Source organism: Pagrus major, chromosome 19 (genome assembly GCF_040436345.1).
Source record: "Pagrus major chromosome 19, Pma_NU_1.0".
Classification (NCBI taxonomy): domain Eukaryota; kingdom Metazoa; phylum Chordata; class Actinopteri; order Spariformes; family Sparidae; genus Pagrus; species Pagrus major.
The window spans coordinates 1,711,353-1,732,391 of NC_133233.1; the positions used below are offsets into that span (position 1 = coordinate 1,711,353).

At 41.6% G+C, this 21,039-nt stretch overlaps 1 protein-coding gene across 1 annotated transcript in view; it reads right to left on the bottom strand.

The window, feature by feature from the left end:
* The window catches only part of pde1ca (phosphodiesterase 1C, calmodulin-dependent a), a 184,310-nt gene that overhangs the window by 38,694 nt on the left and 124,577 nt on the right, over window positions 1-21,039 (bottom strand). Inside the window, exons 13-14 of the mRNA XM_073488855.1 lie at window positions 5,763-5,883; window positions 4,053-4,134 (exon numbers count right to left, since the gene is read on the bottom strand). Coding sequence (XP_073344956.1) covers window positions 4,053-4,134; window positions 5,763-5,883 — 203 coding nt within the window. The remainder of the gene's footprint in view (window positions 1-4,052; window positions 4,135-5,762; window positions 5,884-21,039) is intronic.

The following is a 21,039-nucleotide window of genomic DNA, read 5'->3' on the forward strand; positions in this document are numbered from 1 at the left end:
TCTCCTTCTCTTTCCTAAAATGCTGTCTTGTATTGTCTTCTGTTTCTGTAGATGTATTGGGATGTACCCCTTTAATGTTATGAAAATGAACAATAAGTATAAAAAAAAAGACAAAGGACAAAAAATTGACACAGGATCTCTGTGCACTTCAAGCCCAGTTTTTTAAAATGATATTTCATATGTAGCCGTCTGTTTTTAACTTACTCTTGTAAGGTGTCCTTGAGTGCTTTGAAAGGCCTCAAAATATAATGTGTTATTATTATTGTTATCAGTTATACATGGATTCAGAAGCTTGTCCACCCTAATGACAAAACACAGAACAGTATATGCTCTTCAATGCAGTAGGGAATGTAAATAGTGTATGTTTAGCTTCAATTTGAACAGACACTCCTCTAATCAAACTATTATTACAGTGTTTACACAGTGGTCTGTGTATTATTCATTCAATTGATATTCAATTTGTAATCCAAAATCAGAAAATGAAAAAAAAAAATCATTATTTATGAATGTGATACAAAAAAAACAAATTAAGCTTTGTTTTTTGTATTTTTGATGTTATGCTCAGATCAAAAATAGGAAATTAAAAAAATGGTCCAAGAGCCAAATTTGATTTTTTATATTTAAATATTCCGATTTGTGTGACCCAGAAGTTATTTATTATGGCTTTATTAAGCTTTGTTTGTGATGAACTGGAAAGTGGACGAGATCAGGCGGCAGCAGCAGGGGGTAGAGTCAAAATCTGTGATCAAGTCAAAAGGTTTTCCAGCAGCCTTCTGTACAGGAAGTCACAGAAACACTCACATCCTGTAAGATCTGATTCTGATTGATTTATTTGTTATCAGACACATTCAGTTTGTACGTAGTCTTCAATTGTTGTTAATTATGATATCTCAGCCTATTTAAACACTACACAGGCAATCTGTTATTTCTGTTCATGGATCAACCATTTTATATAAATTCTCATGTAAATCAGCTTCATATCAGTTTACTGTTGTTAACAAATAATCTGAGCTAACCTGTCCCTCTCAGACTACATTAATAAATTGTATACATTAATAGTCAAACACAAAGGAAAGAAATTCAAGACGATAGTTTTCATTATTGATCGGTCAGATATTTATACTGTCGGGTTCACATCTGAATCCTCACAACCCACATACCACAAGTTTAAATACTTTTACAGGCCGATTTAATTTAGTCCAATGTTAATATAGACAACAATTATTTATAATGTGCTTTAGCCTGCTGGACAACAAGAGGTAGGGAGATCGGTGGGAGTGCCTGTTCTCGGCTGTCCTCCAGTGCCACACCTCCCTGGGTGCTTTGCTCGGAGGGAGAGAGGGAGGTCATTGGGCCAAGATGAATTTACTATTTAGAGACAAGAATTACCTATCTAGCAAGCTATTTTCCAACTGTATGTTCAGTGATTGTTGGGGATTAATACTTGTGTTTTTCTCGCCGGTAAACACATCGACCACATAGGCTATTGCAGCTGCAGTGTCTCTCGGCTTGTTAGGAAGAGCAGCTCCGAAGGTTGTTTTTACCAGCAAGTAAAACACAAATTCATCATGGCCCACTGACCTCCTGCCCTCCCTCTGGTTGTCCAGTGGAACTACCAGGGCAGACAGGAGTGTGTGGCACTGAAGGACAGCCGAGAACAGAAACTCAGCCATGGGCACGGGTCCCACCAATCGCCCTTCCTCTTGTTGTCAAGCGGACTAAGGTTACCAGGGCCACAAAAAATCCCTGTTATTATTATTATTATTTTTATTTCCTAACTGTTGTGTTCAGTGGTTGTCTGGTGTAAATGGGTTGTGCTAAGAACAAGAACGACTCTAGAGGATGAGTGAGCAAAAGACCGGTGTCACACCGCGGTGAGGGGTGTCTCGTCCTGGGTTTTTTGTCTCGTGAATTTCATGTTTTATTTTGAAAAGTAACTCTCCTCTCGTCAGGTCACTTGCCCTTCCTCATGAGTCATTGGTCTGACGTCTCCCCGATCCCTGATTGTTTCCACCTGTTTCCCATTACCCTCTCATGTCTTATAGTCCGCGTCTCCCTTTGTTCTGTGCCAGAGTATCTCGTTCTTTCGTGTACCTCCAGCCCATGACCACAGACCTTGCCTTGTTCCAAGCAAAGTGCTTCCACGTTTGTATTCATGTTTCCTTATTTCTTCTTAAGAAGAGTGATTTTTTTGCTGTAATTTTGTCAGCGCAGTTTTGAAGCTAGTTTAATTTTGTAGCAGTTTTTTCTTCCCTCTATTGGAGTGGTTTTTTGTTTCATAGTTTTGTCAGCTTAGTCGTAGTGTAGTATTATTTTTATAGCCTTTGTACCTTCCTCCGTTGGAGCGTTTTTTGTTGTTAATTTTTATAGTTTCCTATCTTCGTCAGAGTAGAGTAGTTCTCAGCCTTTTCTTTTCCTCCCTTTGGAGTGATTTTCTGTTGTGTTTTGTGTTTGTGTTATTTCTGGATTCCTGTTTTGTCAGGTACTTGAGAGTCAATAGCTTATTTTGTTGTCACTCTGTCTTAAGAGCCGATAAGTGAAATTTCAGAATAAAAGCCTGCTTGAACTGTTCTCGCTCTGCATCTGAGTCCTCTTTTCAGCCCAGGCCTGACAACCGGGAGACGTGCCTTAAAGATTGGCGTGTTTATCTGACAAGCCACAGCTCATAAACTGCCATAAACAAAGCAGTATAGAGCCAGACCTACTGTGTGATTAAATAAAGCCATAATAAATAACTTTGAATAACAAAATCAAATTCAGTCTTTGGCCCGCTTTTTTGATTCCCTATTCTTAATCTGATCATAAAATCAAAAGTACAAAAAACATGATTTGTTTCCTTGGTATCACATTCAAAAAACAAATAATGAAATAATGAAGCATTCGTTCATTCATTTTCTGATTTTGGATGCACAATTGCATATTAAATGAATGAATGATACACAGACAGACAGTCTATACCACGGGTCACCAAACTTTTTGAGACCTTGTGTAAATAAAAAAGAATTTTAAAAGAAGAAGAAAAAAATGACACAAAATCCCTGTGCTCAAGCCTAGTAACACACTGAGGCAGAAGTTTGTCCACCTTAAGGACAAAACACCTGATAATATATGCTGTTATATGCAGCAGGGAATTCATGCACACCTGTTTTTCTTTAGGCAAAGTGTTATGTTATATTATTATAAGTTTTAAGCCAACTTAAAGTTTTTAAGTTGGCTTCAACTGTGAAGCCAATATATAAACTTCGCCACATCAACTGTGAAGCCAATATATAAACAGTCTGTGTATTGATAGAGATAGGACTGAAGATAGTGGCTTGCTCAAGCCAGTGCTCGTTTATTTCTGAATACGGCATACAACTCCTGATCAAATTAGGCTGTTGAAGCGCTCTGATTTCAGTGCATTTTTAATTTATACCAAACATTAATGGAATAGCCTTTAGTTTGCTGACTGTTGCTTCATTAATCATAGTTGAAACCATATCAATAGCGGAAGGCAGTATTAATTCCTCCGCTATTGTGTGCGGCTTTTTACACTGAGCAACTCTGTACGCTACTTTGTAGGAGGCGAGTTGAGCATTTGAAGGCACAGATGCTGCTTTAGTAAAGCAACTCTGTTGGGCATGACAGTTGAGTAGTTTTTTTTCTGAAGAAATCAACGGGCTTCTCTTTGTGTTCGGGATGTGAAGTCTCCAAGTGGCATCTTAACTTGTTTGGCTTCATACTGACAGAAGCTAATATTTTGAGACACACAACACACTGTGGTCTCTTCTCATTACCCACTGTTGTACTGGTAAAGCCGAGGGCGAGATATGCCTCGTCATATTATCTTGTCTTTATTTGGTAGTTGTGACATTTGGTGTAGATTCATCTTCTGCTTTACGTTTACCTGGCAGTCCTTTCTCAAACTACCTGGCAGTCCTTTCACAGCGCCCTCCCCTGTCATAACTCCGGGCCCCCCCTAGGGGGCGCACCCCCCAGTTTGAAAACCACTCTATTAATTTGACATGATGGTGAATATCCTGAGCAGTGTCAGTTGTATTTGTGTATCTTACCTATCTGTGACTGGGCCACCATGGTGGATTTGCGGTCACAGAGAGGGGAAAACGGTAGACCAAGCGCTGCTTCTTTATCACCCTGAAAACAAATTCAGCATCAGCGTCAGGGGCACTTGGTTGGTTCAAGTCAAAGTCATGTCAGTATTTTTTTTATATAGCGCCAATTCACAACAAAAGTTATCTCATGAAACTTAAACTACACTTGTAACACTCGTACACGCTTACTTTTTAATGATAAAAATTTAGTAAGTGATTAATTATCACCCCTTGCTTTATGGATATGATAGGCTTACATACATACAAATGTAATTCCTGTTGCTTTTGAAAATCACAACAAGACATGAGCCCTACCAAGGACTGCCACAAATAACAGCCAGTGGAGATGCGCCAGTTTTGTTTGAAATAAATATTTTTTCAACAAAATCCAACACTATTAACATGCAACTGCAAATTTTATTATATGTACTCTTAACTCTCTTGATTATGTCAGAAGCTTTGATTTTACACCTAGAGTGGGAATCTGGTTGTGGTGGAAATGTTTATTAAACCTCAGTGATATTCATCATGAAACCAAAATGATTTGACTGATCTGCAGACTGCCATTATGTGGTTGTTATTGCTTGTCACTTGGCTATAGCAATGTTGTTGAAACTGGAATCCTGTAAACATTATTTTTTTCTGTGAGTTGACTGGTCAGCAGCTTACACCTTTTGATCTAATCCTAGGTGCAGACCCTACAGCTCAAATAAGCCAGATCACTGTTTATAGTGAGCCGGTGTTGTGATTATAGGAAGCCTTTGTACATGTAATTAAAGTGAGCATGCAAACCAATTCATTTTCCTGTATTTACATCATAGATGTATTAAGGCCCAAGGCCAGAAAAGTAGGAAGTAGGTAATAAATATTTTGGTGACTACAGCTGCGTTTTCACTTAAGTACTGTCTGTATAGTATCCTTTGAACCCTCTGGTAACTCTACTTACCTCTGTAACTGTACCTAAATGCCAGATCTGCTTTGCGTTTCAGCTGCGGACAGTACCCTTAAATGTAGGTGGGGTTGTTACCAGCAGCTTAGGGGTAGCCGCTTTTACTCCTCCAGCATTTGGAAAACAACCGGGGAAACTGGTCTTAACTCTTAATGAGCTGCTGCATTTATCAACTGACACATTGTGACCTGTACTGTACATTACTGCCCAACTGACAACATACAAACTGAAACTTTGTTCCTCTGCTCTGCTCGCATTCACTGTCTCTTTTCTGCTGCTTGCTCAATCTTGCTCGACTACTCACTTATTATGCTCCGCCACTCTCCCTCTTTTGCTCAACCACCCAATCTCTAGACACAGCACTCACGTGTAGTTGTTTATTAAAACAGGGAAAGAAGCTTTACTTCAGAAAAGGGAGCAGGCAGCAAGAGATAAAACTGCTGAAAAAACTGGAAGTGAAATCCAACTTCATTGCAAAGGATGTGACAACTCTGGCTGTTCAGACTTACCAATCAGTGGTCTGCAATTATAACTCCACCTTTTAATATCTGATCAGTATGCTAGGTACCTCAACAGAGGGGTTATGAAAAGCGGGGAGGTATGGTATGGTTGTATTTGTTCCATCCACAACTTTTGACAACAGAAACGCAAAAATAATTGTTCAAAAGTGTAACAAACCGAACTGAACTAAAGAGGGCTGCTCGGTCGCAAACAAGGCTTACCTGTCTGAAGAACTCCTCCAGCAGAGATGTGGTCCAGCGGTGATGGAGGTCCCAGTGTTTGGCAGGGTGGCTGATGTCAGCCGTGTGCAGCAGCAGGGATAAAGCCTTTGGTTTGTCAATCCTGCAAATATAGTCCAGTCGGTTGCTGTTAAGCTGCTGTGACTGACACAACATGCTGGCGTCTGAATTTGAATTTGGTGATAGGATGGCCCGTTGAGATGTAGCATTTCATTTTCAAGGGCGTTATATGAACACAAAGTACAAAGTAAAATACAACAGAATCATTACATAACACACACTGCAAATAAACAGAGAAAGATGGCTTGCTCACCCTCTCCCACTCACAACCCCAGCCCAGTGCAATCAAAGCAGTTTACCTGATTGAAAGTACACATAAATTAAAAGCATAAGCTGTCATGCCTCATCTCCTGTCAGATCATGCTTTTGTTTTTCCTGTCTTTTAGTTTTGTTTTCTGTTTTATTGTGGTGTCCATTTCTGCTTTTGTTTCAGATCCCTTCCTGTCCCTGTGTTTTTTCCCACTGTTGTGATTGTCCACCCCTCCCTGATGTGCTACACCTGACTTTCATTATCTCCCCCTACCTTGTGTATATAGCCTGTGTGCTACATGTCTTCTGTGCAAGTTTGTCGCCGTCTCCAGTAGCAAGCGTTCCAGCATTTGTCCTCTGACTTTTGCCTGATCCCTGTTTTGTTTGCTTTGCTGACTAATCTCCTGTGTACTGAACCTGTCTTAGTAAAGACTTTTTGACTTTTAAACTGAACTGTTTTCAGTCGTGCATTTGGGTCCTAATCTAGTGTGTCACCTTGTCATAAGCAGGTTGTTTAGGATGAGAAAATGGAGATGTCCTACAGCAGTGGAAAGAGTAAAGAGGAGGTTTATCCAGTTACATGGAGCTTTGTATTCTGTCCAACTTCTTAGGAAATTCAGGGGACAAAGAAAAAGGATGATGCATGTGTCTCAGTGAATCTAAAGATCTAAATGGAACCAAAAACTGTTACTTGCAAATAGTGGGTGCTGATGACTTAATTTGTTATTTTGTGATTTTTGGATCGGCACCAATTACACTCTGAAGACTTTTAATAAATAAACATGTTTCAAAATTAATTGAACCCAATGAACTTGCCCTCTAGATTTAGGTGGTAACCAAGTAAATGATTCATACATGAAACTATGGTGAGAACTATACGGACACCTCAAAACAATTCTACATATCAAACAACATGAAGTGGCCGAAGCTAAGTGTCAGAGGTGTTTGGGGGAGGACCCCCAGACCCCCCTTCCCCCATTTGCACCCACTTTCGTACAAATAAGTTAGGGGGTCCTTATGCATCTGTGCCCAGGAGGACAGTAGTTCATAATCCGTCACTGTATTAATACAATTTATAATGTAACATTTGTGTCAATAATTGTCATGCACAGGTGACTCCGCGGCGGTGGGAGGGGGGCCCCAAATCAAATGCTGCTTAGGACCCCCAAAAGGCTTGGGCCTGCATTGCGTGGATAAATCGACGGACAACAGCCATGTTGATGGGGAATGATTTCGGGAGGATCTGCTTAGACAAAGGGGGGAGGGACACCCCACCACTGAGATTTTACTCAAAAAATGTCTGACGAACCAAGCCAAAGCAAAGCTGACTGTGTAAAACTCGAAAGGAGGCCTTCGATCTATCTATGTTAGCAGACTTACTGTCTGTGACCTAATTTCCTCCTATTCCTCACTTGGCTAGAGGTGAGAAGCTCTGCATTAACCTCCCTTGCTATGTTGTTAAACGGATAACCATGTATGGGAGGGATGCTTCCTGAGCTGTAGATATAAACTGAGCATTTGGGAAGACATGTCAGGATTATCATGGCATCGCTCTGTGCAGACAGATGTGCTGTTATTTTGCTCCTCCATGATCATGTTTTATAAACTCATCTCATCTCATTTTCTTAACCGCTTTATCCGTGAGGGTCGCGGGGATGTTGCCGCTTCCCCCCCCCCTTTCAGGGGGTTGCGGTGGTTACTGGAGCCAATCCCAGTTTTTCATATGGGCGGAGGCCAGGGTATATCCCTGGACGAGTCGCCAGCTCATCGTTTTATAAACTATTTCAACTTAAGTCATTGGTGTCTCTGAGTCTTCTTCATCTCTCCTGAATGGGCAAGCGAGCCGAAATTCCACAACAGGGCTGGCCGCTAGGATGGGTACTGTTGCTTCGCAGCTGAAATCGGTACATTGCCTGATCCACCAAGGCCTCTTGTGTACCAAGCTAAGTGGTAAGCTAAAAGAGACCATGGACTCAGTCATGGCAATTGTTTACTTTATTCCTTGTACCTCCAATTTACAGCACTTTTCCACAAGTGCTGTCAGCTGAATATAAAGATTTGCTCACCCATAATGACATTAGATGGCTTAGCAAAGGAAAAGCATTAAAGTGATTGTGACGTTGAGTTTCTGTCTCTAATGGAGAGTGGAGAATGACTGAGTAATGAGTGATGTTTTCCATCATTTGAAGGAACTCAACATTGAGCTGCAAGGCAGAGATAAAACAGTCACGCAACTTGGGGAGAGTCTTACATGCTTTTCAAAGAAAGCTCACACTTTACTCTGCTGATCTATGTCCAGGCAAAATGCTCCACTTCCCCACACTGAGGATATCAGGCCTACAAATCACCAAGGTGATCTCAGGATTTATTGACTCATTGAAAACAACTTTGCCACTAGGTTTGATAATTTCAGTATCCCCGGTGAAGGGATTAGATTTATGAAGGACCCTTTCTGTGTGAATGTTGAGGCAGATTTTGCATTGAAAGCAAAGGAACCGGTAACAACATTTAAAACTCTAACACTTCAAAACTCAAACTCATTGACATTCAGTCATCAGGGCCCAGTATTTCAAAACTTGTAATCTGGATCAGAATAATCCGGATAATGAAATCCTCCTTTTCTCAGTCATGGATCACGGTGATCCTGCTGACTTTATCTGAGTATTTCAAAACACTGGCAGGGTGGATCACCGTGATCCCGACCTGGCCGGATACGGATTTCCAAATCTCAAGTCTCCGCCTCCGGGATCTGAAACATGGCGGACTACTTCACGAAAGGAGTAGCTGAGAGCGCGATATTCACGTCAAAAGTGTAAATTTACCGTCGTCTAATGTGTAGCGGTTTTAAGACTATACGAACGCCAACCAACATATCATGCAAGCCAACTATTTGAATTGTCACCTTATTAAAACCAGGCCGTAGCGATCTCTAATTGAGCCGCGGCCGTGCTAACGGGAGCTAATCCGGCTCCATTGACTTGTGTGTTAAGCAGCTAGCGGGCTATCATTAGCGTGACGTCATTGGCAACACAGCAGATTTATAAATAGGCTACATGTGTACAGACCTGCTGCAGTACTTAGAAAACATAACGCTACACAGTATGAGTATTAACTATACGGGTTGTTTAGAAGTGTCAGAATGCTATAGCTGGTGATGATATCATGTTTTTGTGTACATAAACACAATTTGGGATTGTGGATTAAGATACTCATACACCTTCTATTTTCAGAGCCGCTCACAGCCATGGACCACTCAGCTGCAACAGGGCGAGTGCTGGAAATCTTTGGAAATGCTTTAATTGTATTGATACATTTAAGGTTTTCAAGTAATTGGAGTTTGAATAAAGTGCTTGAAACTGCTCAAAATTGTAATAGCATTACTTTCATGGTATATACCTTGGTCAGTGACACAATTAGAAACATTTTTTCATCCTAATTTCTCTCCCATATATAGAAGGCTCTCACTTAACATAATTATGGTCATTTATAAAAGGATCTGATTTGATGAAGTAAAATAATCAGTGTGTACACAAACACTTATTGAAATACATTGCTGCATGTTTTAAAATCACATTCAAGCTATATCCAAACATTTTAAAAGTGCATTATTAGAGACGGAGACGGAAGAGGCATGCTGGTGATGAGGATGCCTATGAAAAGCTCCTCAAAATGGAGACCGAGAGGGCGGTCAAACAAATTGAACTGGCCAACGAACAAATAAAGCTGATGCTGCTTCAGCAAAGAAAAAACGGAATTGAAACTAAAGCTATTGGAGAAACAGCTCACTTCTGACCTCTGAGATGGGTTAGGTCCCTGTTTTAGTTGGTGGCCACATTATTTGAAATGTCTTTGTTTAATTGGAATTTAACTTTGTTTGGATCCTGCATTCCTGTTGTCTTTCTCTGATGTTTTGGTACATGCAAGTTACAATGTTTGGTGAACTAGAATTTGAGAAATAGGTCTGTAATTGTTACTTTTATTTACAGCAGTTTCAGAAAGTGTGGTCAAAAATATTTTACTATGCTTTAAATTTCTTACAATTACTTTAATTATTTGTTAAAAGTAAAACACTAACACTTTAGATTAAGTGTAATGAACATCTTGAGTAACAATATCTAGGAGAAGTGGAGCTGAGACTTTGTCAATCCAAGTCAAATCCACCTCTGAGGTGGGATTCAAGTGATCCTGAAATTTTGGTATCAAGTTGATCCAGATATCTGCCTTGCGTTTTGAAATACCCAAATCCAGCCTTTTATCTGGATTCAAGGGAAGATTGGATTACCAGAGCTGAATCCTGATCTTCAGGATCAGGATTCTCTGGATCTGTGTTGAAATACCCAGTTTTCAGATCAGATCTAGATTTAATCCAATCCGACCAGGATAATCCTGTCAGATCACTTTTGAAATACTGGGCCCTGGGCCCAGTATTTCAAAAGTGATCCTGAAGATCAAGATTCAGCTCTGGTAATCCAATCCTCCCTTGAATCCAGATAAAAGGCTGGATTTGGGTATTTCAAAACGCAAGGCAGATATCTGGATCAACTTGATACCAAAATTTCAGGATCATTTGAATCGCACCTCAGAGGTGGATTTGACTTGGATTGACAAAGTCTCAGCTCCACTTCTCCTAGATATTGTTACTCAAGATGTTCATTACACTTAATCTAAAGTGTTAGTGTTTTACTTTTAACAAATAATCTAAGTAATTGTAAGAAATTCAAAGCATAGTAAAATATTTTTGACAACACTTTCTGAAACTGCTGTTAATAAAAGTAACAATTACAGACCTATTTCTCAAATTCTAGTTCACCAAACATTGTAACTTGCATGTACCAAAACATCAGAGAAAGACAACAGGAGTGCAGGGTCCAAACAAAGTTTAATTGCAACAAAAAGTCATTTCAAATAATGTGGCCACTAACAAAACAGGACCTAACCCATCTCAAAGGTCAGAAGGGAGCCTTTTCTCCAGTAGCTTTATTTTCAATTCTGTTTCTTTTTGCTGAAGCAGCGTCAGCTTTATTTGTTCATTGGCTAGTTCAATTTGTTTGACCGCCCTCTCGGTCTCCATTTTGAGGAGCTTGTCATAGGCATCCTCATCACCAGCATGCCTCTTCCGTCTCCGTCTCTCTGGCGCTGGCTCTGGCCCACGAGCCTCACGTGGTGGATCGGGTGGAGCAATGCTGGCACTTGTTGACGGGGTACCCTCTGGAGCCTCCATAGGTGTGAGAAACAGACACTCGGATGAGAGGTTGAGTGGCTCATCAGCTGGCTCCCCAACATTGGCTGGCAAAATCCCATGGAGGGCATGGGAACTCTCCCCTCCAAGGATGTCCAGGACAGCCTCTGAGAATTCACCAGCTTTAAAAAAATAAATAAATAAATAAAATGTATTGCACATTTCATATAAGACATGTAGCTCATAGTGCTTCACAAAAGTGACATGAAATTAGTACATTTACCATTAATGTAACATAATATGGGATATAAGTGCACTGTAAAAAAGAAAAAGTATGAAAACTGACAAATTTAATTAGGCAACTAGCTGCACAGCCTTATTGAGTTCACTCAACTTCAGGGCCCATTGGTTGTGTGCACTAACAAGTCCTGAATTTCAGTCAACTCCATAAGGCTGTGCAGCTGTTTTAAATAGCTTGAATTGGTGACAATTTAATACCCAATATTGTAGATATGTGATACTATATCATAATTCAGAAAACAGACAGTTAAGTCTTACCTTTGAAGGGCTTGTTCCCAGTTTGGGGGTTTTTTGCCTCTGCCTGGTCCTTGGTGGCTTTTTGTTTTAAATTCTTCCACCGAAGTTTTACCTGCTCCACCGACCTTAGTTGGCCACTGCCAGTGGCATTTATTTGTGCTGTGATAGCAGCCCAAATCTCTCCTTTGCTTTTTGCGGTCACATTGGTCTGGCCAGGGGTGCTGAATGTGCCAAACAAACTTCTGTAATTTAACCGCACCCCATCCAGCAATGCATGTGTTTCAGCAGCCGTAAAGTTAAACCCCTTACTTTTTTGAGCCTCCATGTTGTCTGGAGGTTGGTCAACCAGTCACTCTTTTATACCATGCCAGTGAAATTACTTTCAGGTGTGAGAGTATCCCAGGTTCATTGGGAAGGGCTTAAATTGGGTTCTCTGAGCATGAATGTTCTCTTGACATCAGAAGGAGGAACAGACAATGACCTCAATTGTACACCGACACCAAAGGAGAAGGTATAAGCCACGACACTATGCTCAACGCCCCAACCTGCTCGAGCATTACTCCAATGATGAGCTTTATGCACGATTCAGATTTGGGCGAGATGATATTGCTTTCATCTGCAATATTCTTCGTCCTCACCTTGAACGTGCCACTCTGAGGAGCCATGCCTTGACCGTGGAGGAGCAAGTGCTTATAGCGCTACGTTTTTATGCATGTGGTTCCTTCTTTGAGGTAATTGGGGATGGACTGGCAGTGACAAAGTCAGCAGTGGGCCATGTGGTGCATTCAGTGTCATCTGCCCTTACCAATTTTCTGGGTCAATATGTGAAATGGCCTGAAAATGAAGGTGACATGGCAAGGACCAAGAGGAAGTTTTTCTCATTGGGGGGGATGCCCAATACTATTGGTGTAATTGACTGTACACATGTGCATATTCAGGCACCTCATGCCAGGGAATGGGAGTATGTCAACAGAAAGGGCCGGCACAGCATTAACGTGCAGCTTGTGGGGAATGCTGACCTCATTGTCACCAACTGTGTCGTAAGATGGCCTGGGTCTGTACACGATGCCCGTATTTTAAGAGCAAGCCACCTCTTTCAAAGGTTCCAGCAGACCGCCCCAGATGGCATCCTCCTCGGTGACAGCGGTTACCCCCTTCTACCCTGGCTGATGACCCCTTTTGCTACTGTCACCAATGACTCCCAGCAGAGGTACAACAGTGTCCATGCCACAACAAGAGGGACAATTGAGCGCCTGAATGGTGTGATAAAACGCAGATTTGCCTGCCTGAACTATCTCCGTGTGGAGCCACAGAAAGCCTGTCACATCATCTGTGCCTGCATTGTGCTCCACAACATAGCACAAACAAGAAGAGTGCCACTTCAGGAGGCTCTCGTCGATGGACCTCCTCCCTGCGCAGAAGTCCATGATCCGCTGCCTCCTCCACCGCCGCCTGATGTTCCTGCTGGAAGAGCTGTGCGGAATGCCATGGTTAATCTTTATTTTTCCAATTAAATCGTTAAACTATAAGATGTGTGCACTTGCATTTTGCATTTCTTCCAGCAATGTATTTCAGTGTTTGTGTACACACTGATTATTTTACTTCATCAAATCAGATCCTTTTATAAATGACCATAATTATGTTAAGTGAGAGCCTTCTATATACGGGAGGGAAATTAGGATTAAAAAATGTTTCTAATTGTGTCACTGACCAAGGTATATACCATGAAAGTAATGCTATTACAATTTTTAGCAGTTTCAAGCACTTTATTCAAACTCCAATTACTTAAACCTTAAATGTATCAATACAATTAAAGCATTTCCAAGGATTTCCAGCACTCACCCTGTTGTAGCTGAGTGGTCCATGGCTGTGAGTGGCTCTGAAAGTAGAAGGTGTATGAGTATCTTAATCCACAATCCCAAATTGTGTTTATGTAAACAAAAACATGATATCATCACCAGCATTACTGTAGCATTCTGACACTTCTGAACCAACCGTATAGTTAATACTCATACTGTGTAGCGTTATGTTTTCTAAGTACTGCAGCAGGTCTGTACACATGTGGCCTATTTAAGTCTGCTGTGTTGCCAATGACGTGACGCTAATGAGCCCGCTAGCTGCTTAACACACAAGTCAATGGAGCCGGGTTAGCTCCCGTTAGCACGGCCACGGCTCAATTAGAGATCGCTACGGCCTGGTTTTAATAAGGTGACAATTCATATAGTTGGCTCGCATGATATGTTGGTTGGCGTTCGTATGGTCTTAAAACCGCTACACATTAGACAACGGTAAACTTACACTTTTGACGTGAAAGTCGCGCTCTCAGCTACTCCTTTCGTGAAGTAGTCCGCCATGTTTCAGATCCCGGAGGCGGAGACTTGAGATTTGGAAATCCGTATCCGGCCAGGTCGGGATCACGGTGATCCACCCTGCCAGTGTTTTGAAATACTCAGATAAAGTCAGCAGGATCACCGTGATCCATGACTGAGAAAAGGAGGATTTCATTATCCGGATTACTCTGATCCAGATTACAAGTTTTGAAATACTGGGCCCAGAAGACTTGCAACAGTCATTGCAGCTGGCAGGTTTTGAGAAGTTTTGGAATTATGAAGTCGGTCATGAGTCCAAGAAAGGGGTCTTGCACTTTTTGTCCAGACAAAAATACCAAAAAGATAAGAAAAAACAGGAAAATAATTATAGAATATAAAGACCTCATCAAATATCGTCACCAGTGCTTCTGCTTATAGCAGACTAAATGGAGCAGAGGAACAGTTTAACATTGGAAGTAACCTGTATCCACATTGTCAAGAGAGGACCATAGGACAAGAGGGGACTGTTACACTGATTTTCATGTCTGTGCAAGGCTAACATGGATGGACTGATTGTTGTCTGATACTGCCTTGATAAAATACAAGGCACTGTTATAATTGTTATAATTCTATTCAATACCATACTATGTACTTTGGTTTTGTTTTTGTTCAGTTTTTGTTGGTCCAGTTTGGGTAACCACAGGTTTTAAGTGCTACCCTGATGTGCTTCTGTTCCTTCTCCTTCACCTCTTTCTTTGTGGGCACGGTCTCAGCCCGGTGGTTTAGGGTTCTGATGACCCTCAGTGGGTGATGAGAGTCGAACAGCAAGTACTGATCTGTGTGTGTAGGTTTTCTGTCCACCTCAATGTTGAGGCTTCTGTTTTCTTCAATGTGTACTGCACAGTCCAAGAAGGGCAGACTGTCTCCTCTGACATCTTCCCGTGTGAACTTGATGTTACTGCCCACAGCATTTATATGTTCTGTGAAGGCTTCCATTTCCTTGTTCTGATTTTGACCCAGCTGTCGTCCACATACCTGAACCAGTGGCTAGGAGCAGTTCCTGCGAAGGTAATCAAGGCTCTGCTCTCCACTTCTTCCATGTAGAGGTTGGCCACTATTGGGGACACTGGTGAACCCATGGCACAGCCGTGCTTCTGTCTGTAGAAACCTTCACTGTGCTAGAAGTAGGTGGTCGTCAGACAGAGGTCAAGTAAGGCACAAATGTGGTCTGGGGTGAAATTGGTTCTGTTGGACAGAGTGCTGTCCTGTAGCAGGCGTTTCTACACCATCTTAACCGCTTCTTGAGTGGGAATGCATGTCAAAAGTGATGTGACATCATAAGAAAACATTGTTTCATCTGGGTCCAGTGTTATTTCTCTCACCTTGTTGACAAAATCCTGTGAGTTTTTGATGTGGGGTTGAGTGTTACCGACCAAAGGAGCCACCTCCTCTGGCTAAGTGTTTGGATATGTTACAGGTAACTGAGTTAATGCTGCTGCTGATAGGTCTGAGTGGTGCTCCTTCCTTGTGTATCAGTGCATCGCCCTTTGTCTGCCAGCAAGATGGTGACATTCTGGTCACTTTTGAGTGATGCCAGGGCCTTTCTTTCCTCAGCAGTGAGGTTGGGGGGGGGGTACTTTTGCATTAGCAATAGCTCCTGATACCTTCAACTGTAGCTGTTCTGCCTCTGTGTCTGCCAACTTGTTGTTTCTGATGGCTGACTCTGGTGCTGTGATGAGATCTACTACCGGTATCTGGTCTGGAGTTACTGCAAAGTTCAGTCCTTTGGCCAGGACATCATTCTCTGGTTGGGTGAGCTCTCTGTCCATAAATGAATAGCACAACACAAGAGGGCCAACTCCTCAGGTCAAGACTCTGCTGTCCACCTACATCTGAAGGAGAAACAAAGTCATGTACAACAATGTAAACATCTTGGCCTGAGAAGACAGATGGTTTGAAAGAGGAGTAAAATAATTGAAACGGCCGTCTTTGAACAAAGGAAGTGGCCTATGACATTATTTATCACACACCTACAATGCAGTACTGAGTTGACTCCCCAAACAGCTCAACAACCATTCACACCTGGGCTCACCTAGCCCTAACAACCCACATGAAGGCTGGTTGGATCAACGACCCACAAGTGGCCCTAGCAACTCTGAAACTCAGAGCTCACACGTGACCTTAACGACTCACCCACCTGAGTTTAAAAGCCTGCAAACTCCCCTCCAGTTAGTTAGAGCTGAAGAAACCTCTTTGCTGAGAGGTGAAACGTCTTCAAGAAACTGAATTAAGTGCAGTTGCCTACGATACAGCACTTAGAATTACCATGACCTGGATGACTGAGAACCTCCATCAACATATTCCTGCTTAAGTAAACCCTCTAACATTGAAATTGTTGTTTTGTTCAACAAAACAAAACAATTGTTCATCCCTGTTGTTCCTCATCATTTGACATGGCCATGACCCTGGCCTGCATTTGGGGTGCCGTGTCACGTGAGCAATGACTGTGCTAAAAGTCAGAGGGTGCACATCTCAGGTCAGAGGGAGGGAAAGCAGCACCCTGACTGACAGGTGTCAAGAGGAAGGTTATAGGTTTTCTATTTTTACTTTTCAAGGCCCAAGCCTTCAGGTTCCAGCCTCTCCAGAAAAGCCCTTTGCAGCTTCCTGGGCATGGCTGGGTGCTACAGGAGCTTCTGTAAAAACCTTTCCACCATTGTCCAACCACTTACCAATCTGCTAAGCCCTAAGTCAGACTTTAGATGGTCTCCTGAATGTCAGCATGCTTTTGACAGTGTGAAGACTCTGTTAAGTCATGCTCCTGTGCTCGCCGCTCCTGACCTCCCCAGACCATTTAAGCTGGAAGTACATGCCAGCGCTGTCAGAGCTGGGGCGGTCCTGCTGCAGGAGGATGCTGATGGAGTTGACCATCCAGTGTGTTACTTCTCATGTAAGTTCAACAAGCACCAACTCAACTACTCCACAATAGAAAAGGAGACACTTGGTCTGCTGTTGGCCCTCCAGCATTTTGAAGTATATGTTGGATCCAGTCCCTTGCCAGTCATAGTCTACACTTATCATAACCCTCTTGTCTTCTTGCCCCGCATGTAAAACCACAACCAGCGACTCATGCAGTGGGCGTTGATCGCGCAGGACTACAACCTAGAGATTCGGCATTAAAAGGGGTCAGAAAATGTGCTGGCTGATGTATTGTCTAGGGCATAAATGCACCCACTCTGGTTATCCAGTTTTATCAAAAGCTCTTTGCTTTTGTCTTAAGGGGAGGGGTGTTACGGCCCTGCATGTGTGTGTATGGTGTGTGTATGTGCTTTGTCCCTTTTTTGGTCTCCCTCTCCTGCTATCCGGCCCCTGATCAGGCTCCTTCCTCATCTTCGGTTCCAGTGGCGGTTTCTGATTGGTGCGGAGTTTTTAAATGGTCTGTCAGCTTGCCATTCAGGGCGGCTGATTGTGGCTTGTGTCGAGGTACTGGGTTGGGGTTAGTACATTCACTACTGAGATCACACACATTAGTTGGTTTTCTGTGTTAGTTTCAACAGTATCAGGGGTGCTGTTCATTTGTATTTCTGTTTTACCACCATTACCAGACGAGGTCTAGGTAGGTTTATTTTCATTGTTTTCCTTGTTAAGCAGACGTAGCTCCGGATTCAGAGTCCCTTTTTTGTTATATTTATTTGTTGTATTGAACAGCATCCACCAGCCTTTTTTCCCTCTCAGTGTCCTCCGCTTTGTATTATTCTCATTTGGTTTAAACTTTGGCGAATAAATTATTTATATTTCAACCATAACATCTGGTTTTATGTTGCTTCCTTTTTCCTAGCGAGCTGGGTTGTAACACCAACCTTTCTGGCAGCGACAGGGCTGTGAAAACTTCATCCAACCATCATATAGAAATGTGTACTGGTCCTAACAGTCACATGTAGCCTAACACTTGAGAGTATTGCATATTAGTAAAAATTTTTCTAAGAAAATAGACTTTGCATTTCAATTCATGATCTGACTGTCAACTGACCACAGTAGAATGTGGGAGCCACATATTGCACCTACCCAGTGAGCAAAAAGTGGTCTAGATCACGTCTTTTAGACGTCATTTATGGACATCCAAGACGTCTAAAAGATGTCCTCTGGGGAGCCAGAATGAAAGTTTTTTATACCTCTTTTCTGGAAGTTGTATAGACGTTTATATGTCATTTGTCGACTAATTCTAGCTGTCGTGGACGTCCAGATCATAGCCAGTATGAACGTCTATTCTCAACTAATTCTGGATGTCAGTGTATGTCTAGATTATGGCCTGACTGGACGTCTTTTCTCAACGTCATTTATTGACTAATTCTGGCTGTCAATGGACGTCCAGATCATGGCCTGGCCCGACGGACATGATATCAACCTTTTTTGGACATCCACAGACGTTGCCTGCTCAGTGGGTAACAATCCCTATAAATAATTGCTTGCCACCGATCACATAAGCTTCCCATCACCCACCTAACCCCAGACTTATATCTGTTTGTTTTTTTGTTTTTTTACATAGCAACAGTCCTGTGTTGTCTTTGAGAGAATCAATAACATTTTTATGTCTGGTAAACAAGTCCAGCAAGTAGAGCTTGACAACACTACTGTCAAAATGCATAGTAAAAATGATGAGAACGTGAAACTTATGTAAATTAATCTTTAAGTGAAATTTTGCTAACCCCCCAAAAAAGTAGAATTGGTAAATATGAAATGCATGTATATGGCATAATTCTGATGTAACAGAGGCTATTTCCAGTTGTTTTCAGGAATATTTGTCACTGCATAAAATGCAACCAAAGTTGTGGCGTTATAATAAATTGAAAGTAATTTCAAGGTCCTTGAAAAGCTGTATTTACTGTCAGATAAATAATTGTGCTATTCTTTCTGCAGAATAATCACTGCCAAAACAGTAGAGGATTGTGACATCAGCAGCCTAACCTGTTGGCCAACACTGATTTGTGTTTTTTAATCAGTCAAGAAACCTCTGGATGTCTTTCCTGCATATAGTTGTTTATGCTAATTGGACTGTATATTGTCTAAACGATAAAAGGTATACTAGTTTTGTAGTGTTATTTATTTACATGAGTTCCGAAAATTCAATAAAGAAGAGTCTTACTTAATTCAGTTGTTATTAGTGCATCAAGTGTAAGAACTGTAACGGGTTGGTTGTTTATGCTGAAAGTGTAAAGAAAAGGCATTTATCATTTTCAAGACTTTATTCAAACAAGTTGGAGATAATGCAAAACAAGGAGTAAATACAGAACGACAAATAAATAGGTGTCAAGCAGAGTTCCAGCACTTGATGTGATTGCTCCAAACGTAGTCCTTGAATTCTGGCCTATAAAGCATAGATGAGCAACACGATTAGATATTTTTATGGAACAGAGCTCGACTGTCCTCAGCATACTGTGAACATATACACTTTCAATGGTGAATACTGTAGACATTCCTGGACAAAACTGTACAGATGTCCCAGTTTATGTTACATTTTAAAGTACCAGCCCTTTATCATTCTTTACATTTTTCAACCTACTGTGTTTATTGTTATGCACCAAAACACAAATTCAAATTGTGGAAAACTACTTGGCAAAAAATGTGATTCTGATTAGGGCACTTGTGTGTCCAAGTTACATGCCTGTGGTGTTTATCAGAAAAAAGCACCAGTAATGTTCTACTTTAGATGCCGACCTGCTCACGTGCAATCCTTTGAGCTTGAAGATCTTCTACTCGACGTATGAACATCTGCTCCTTGACCTGTCGCCCTCCCACATCCATGGCCTCTGCCTCCACTTCCTCGGACACTGCTGGTTGCCCTCCCTCCTGTTGTCCTCTCTGACGTGATAATGAGCTTCGCTCTGGCGTGTACTCATCATCAGAGTCAACGATGCTCTCATCGTGGAAGCTCTAACATGCAAAACATCTTATTATCATGAGTCCAATACAATATCCACGTTTGTCTGTGAATCACTGAGGGTAACAAAAAACTAAATAAAACATGTAGTAGGCCAACCACTAATCTTGATGTTTTTGCTTTGCCATATTTTATGTTACCATAGCCAGCTGCTGCTAGCTAACCAGCTATGAGATATCAAAATACACTTTCAAAACAATGTCTGAATGCTAACAAAGTTAGCTCGACAGGTATCAGTGCTAGCAAAGGCTATGTTGGTTGTTTATGTTCAATATGATAATATTAGGTGTGTACTTACAGGTAAATGAGACATGGGGAGTTACTTGTAGTTAGATGTTGTGATGAAAACGATATACCGATACATTCTTCTTCCCACCTCTCATGAGGACTTGAACTCCGTCGGCAGTTTTTGGCAGTTGTCGGACAGTGCGTGTTCATGGTTTGGGGGGGAGCGGCTTTGGAGAGAGGCCTGGATGCAGGGGGCGGGGGTTATTGGCTGGATACTAGTGATGGGAATTCCAGCTCTCAGCTCTTTAAGAGAGCCGGTTCTTATGGCTTGGCTCACTAAAAAGAGCCTGCTCTTTCGGCTCCCAAGTGGCACCTCAGATTTTTTTGTTGCTTAAATTAATTTATTACCAAAAATAATGAAACATTATGTGTAAAATGAATTACTAATGTACAAAACATACATTATATCAAATATTTATTATTTATATGGCTTATTATACTCAACATGGAATAGAGTGCTACAAAAAATTAATTTTAAAGTACATAGCCTTCAGGTGGTTGTGGTGGTGTACTGTAGACACTACAAACACTGCAGCAGCAGCAACAGTTGCAGTACACAAACTGGCACTTTCATTAGTAGCAGGCTCACTTGCTTGTCTTTTTTTCTTCCAACTGCAGTGATGGATGTACAGTTCTAATGTGCCTGTGCAGGTTATTTGTAGAGCCTGCTCGATATGAGATTTTAACCTTGCATACTCTACA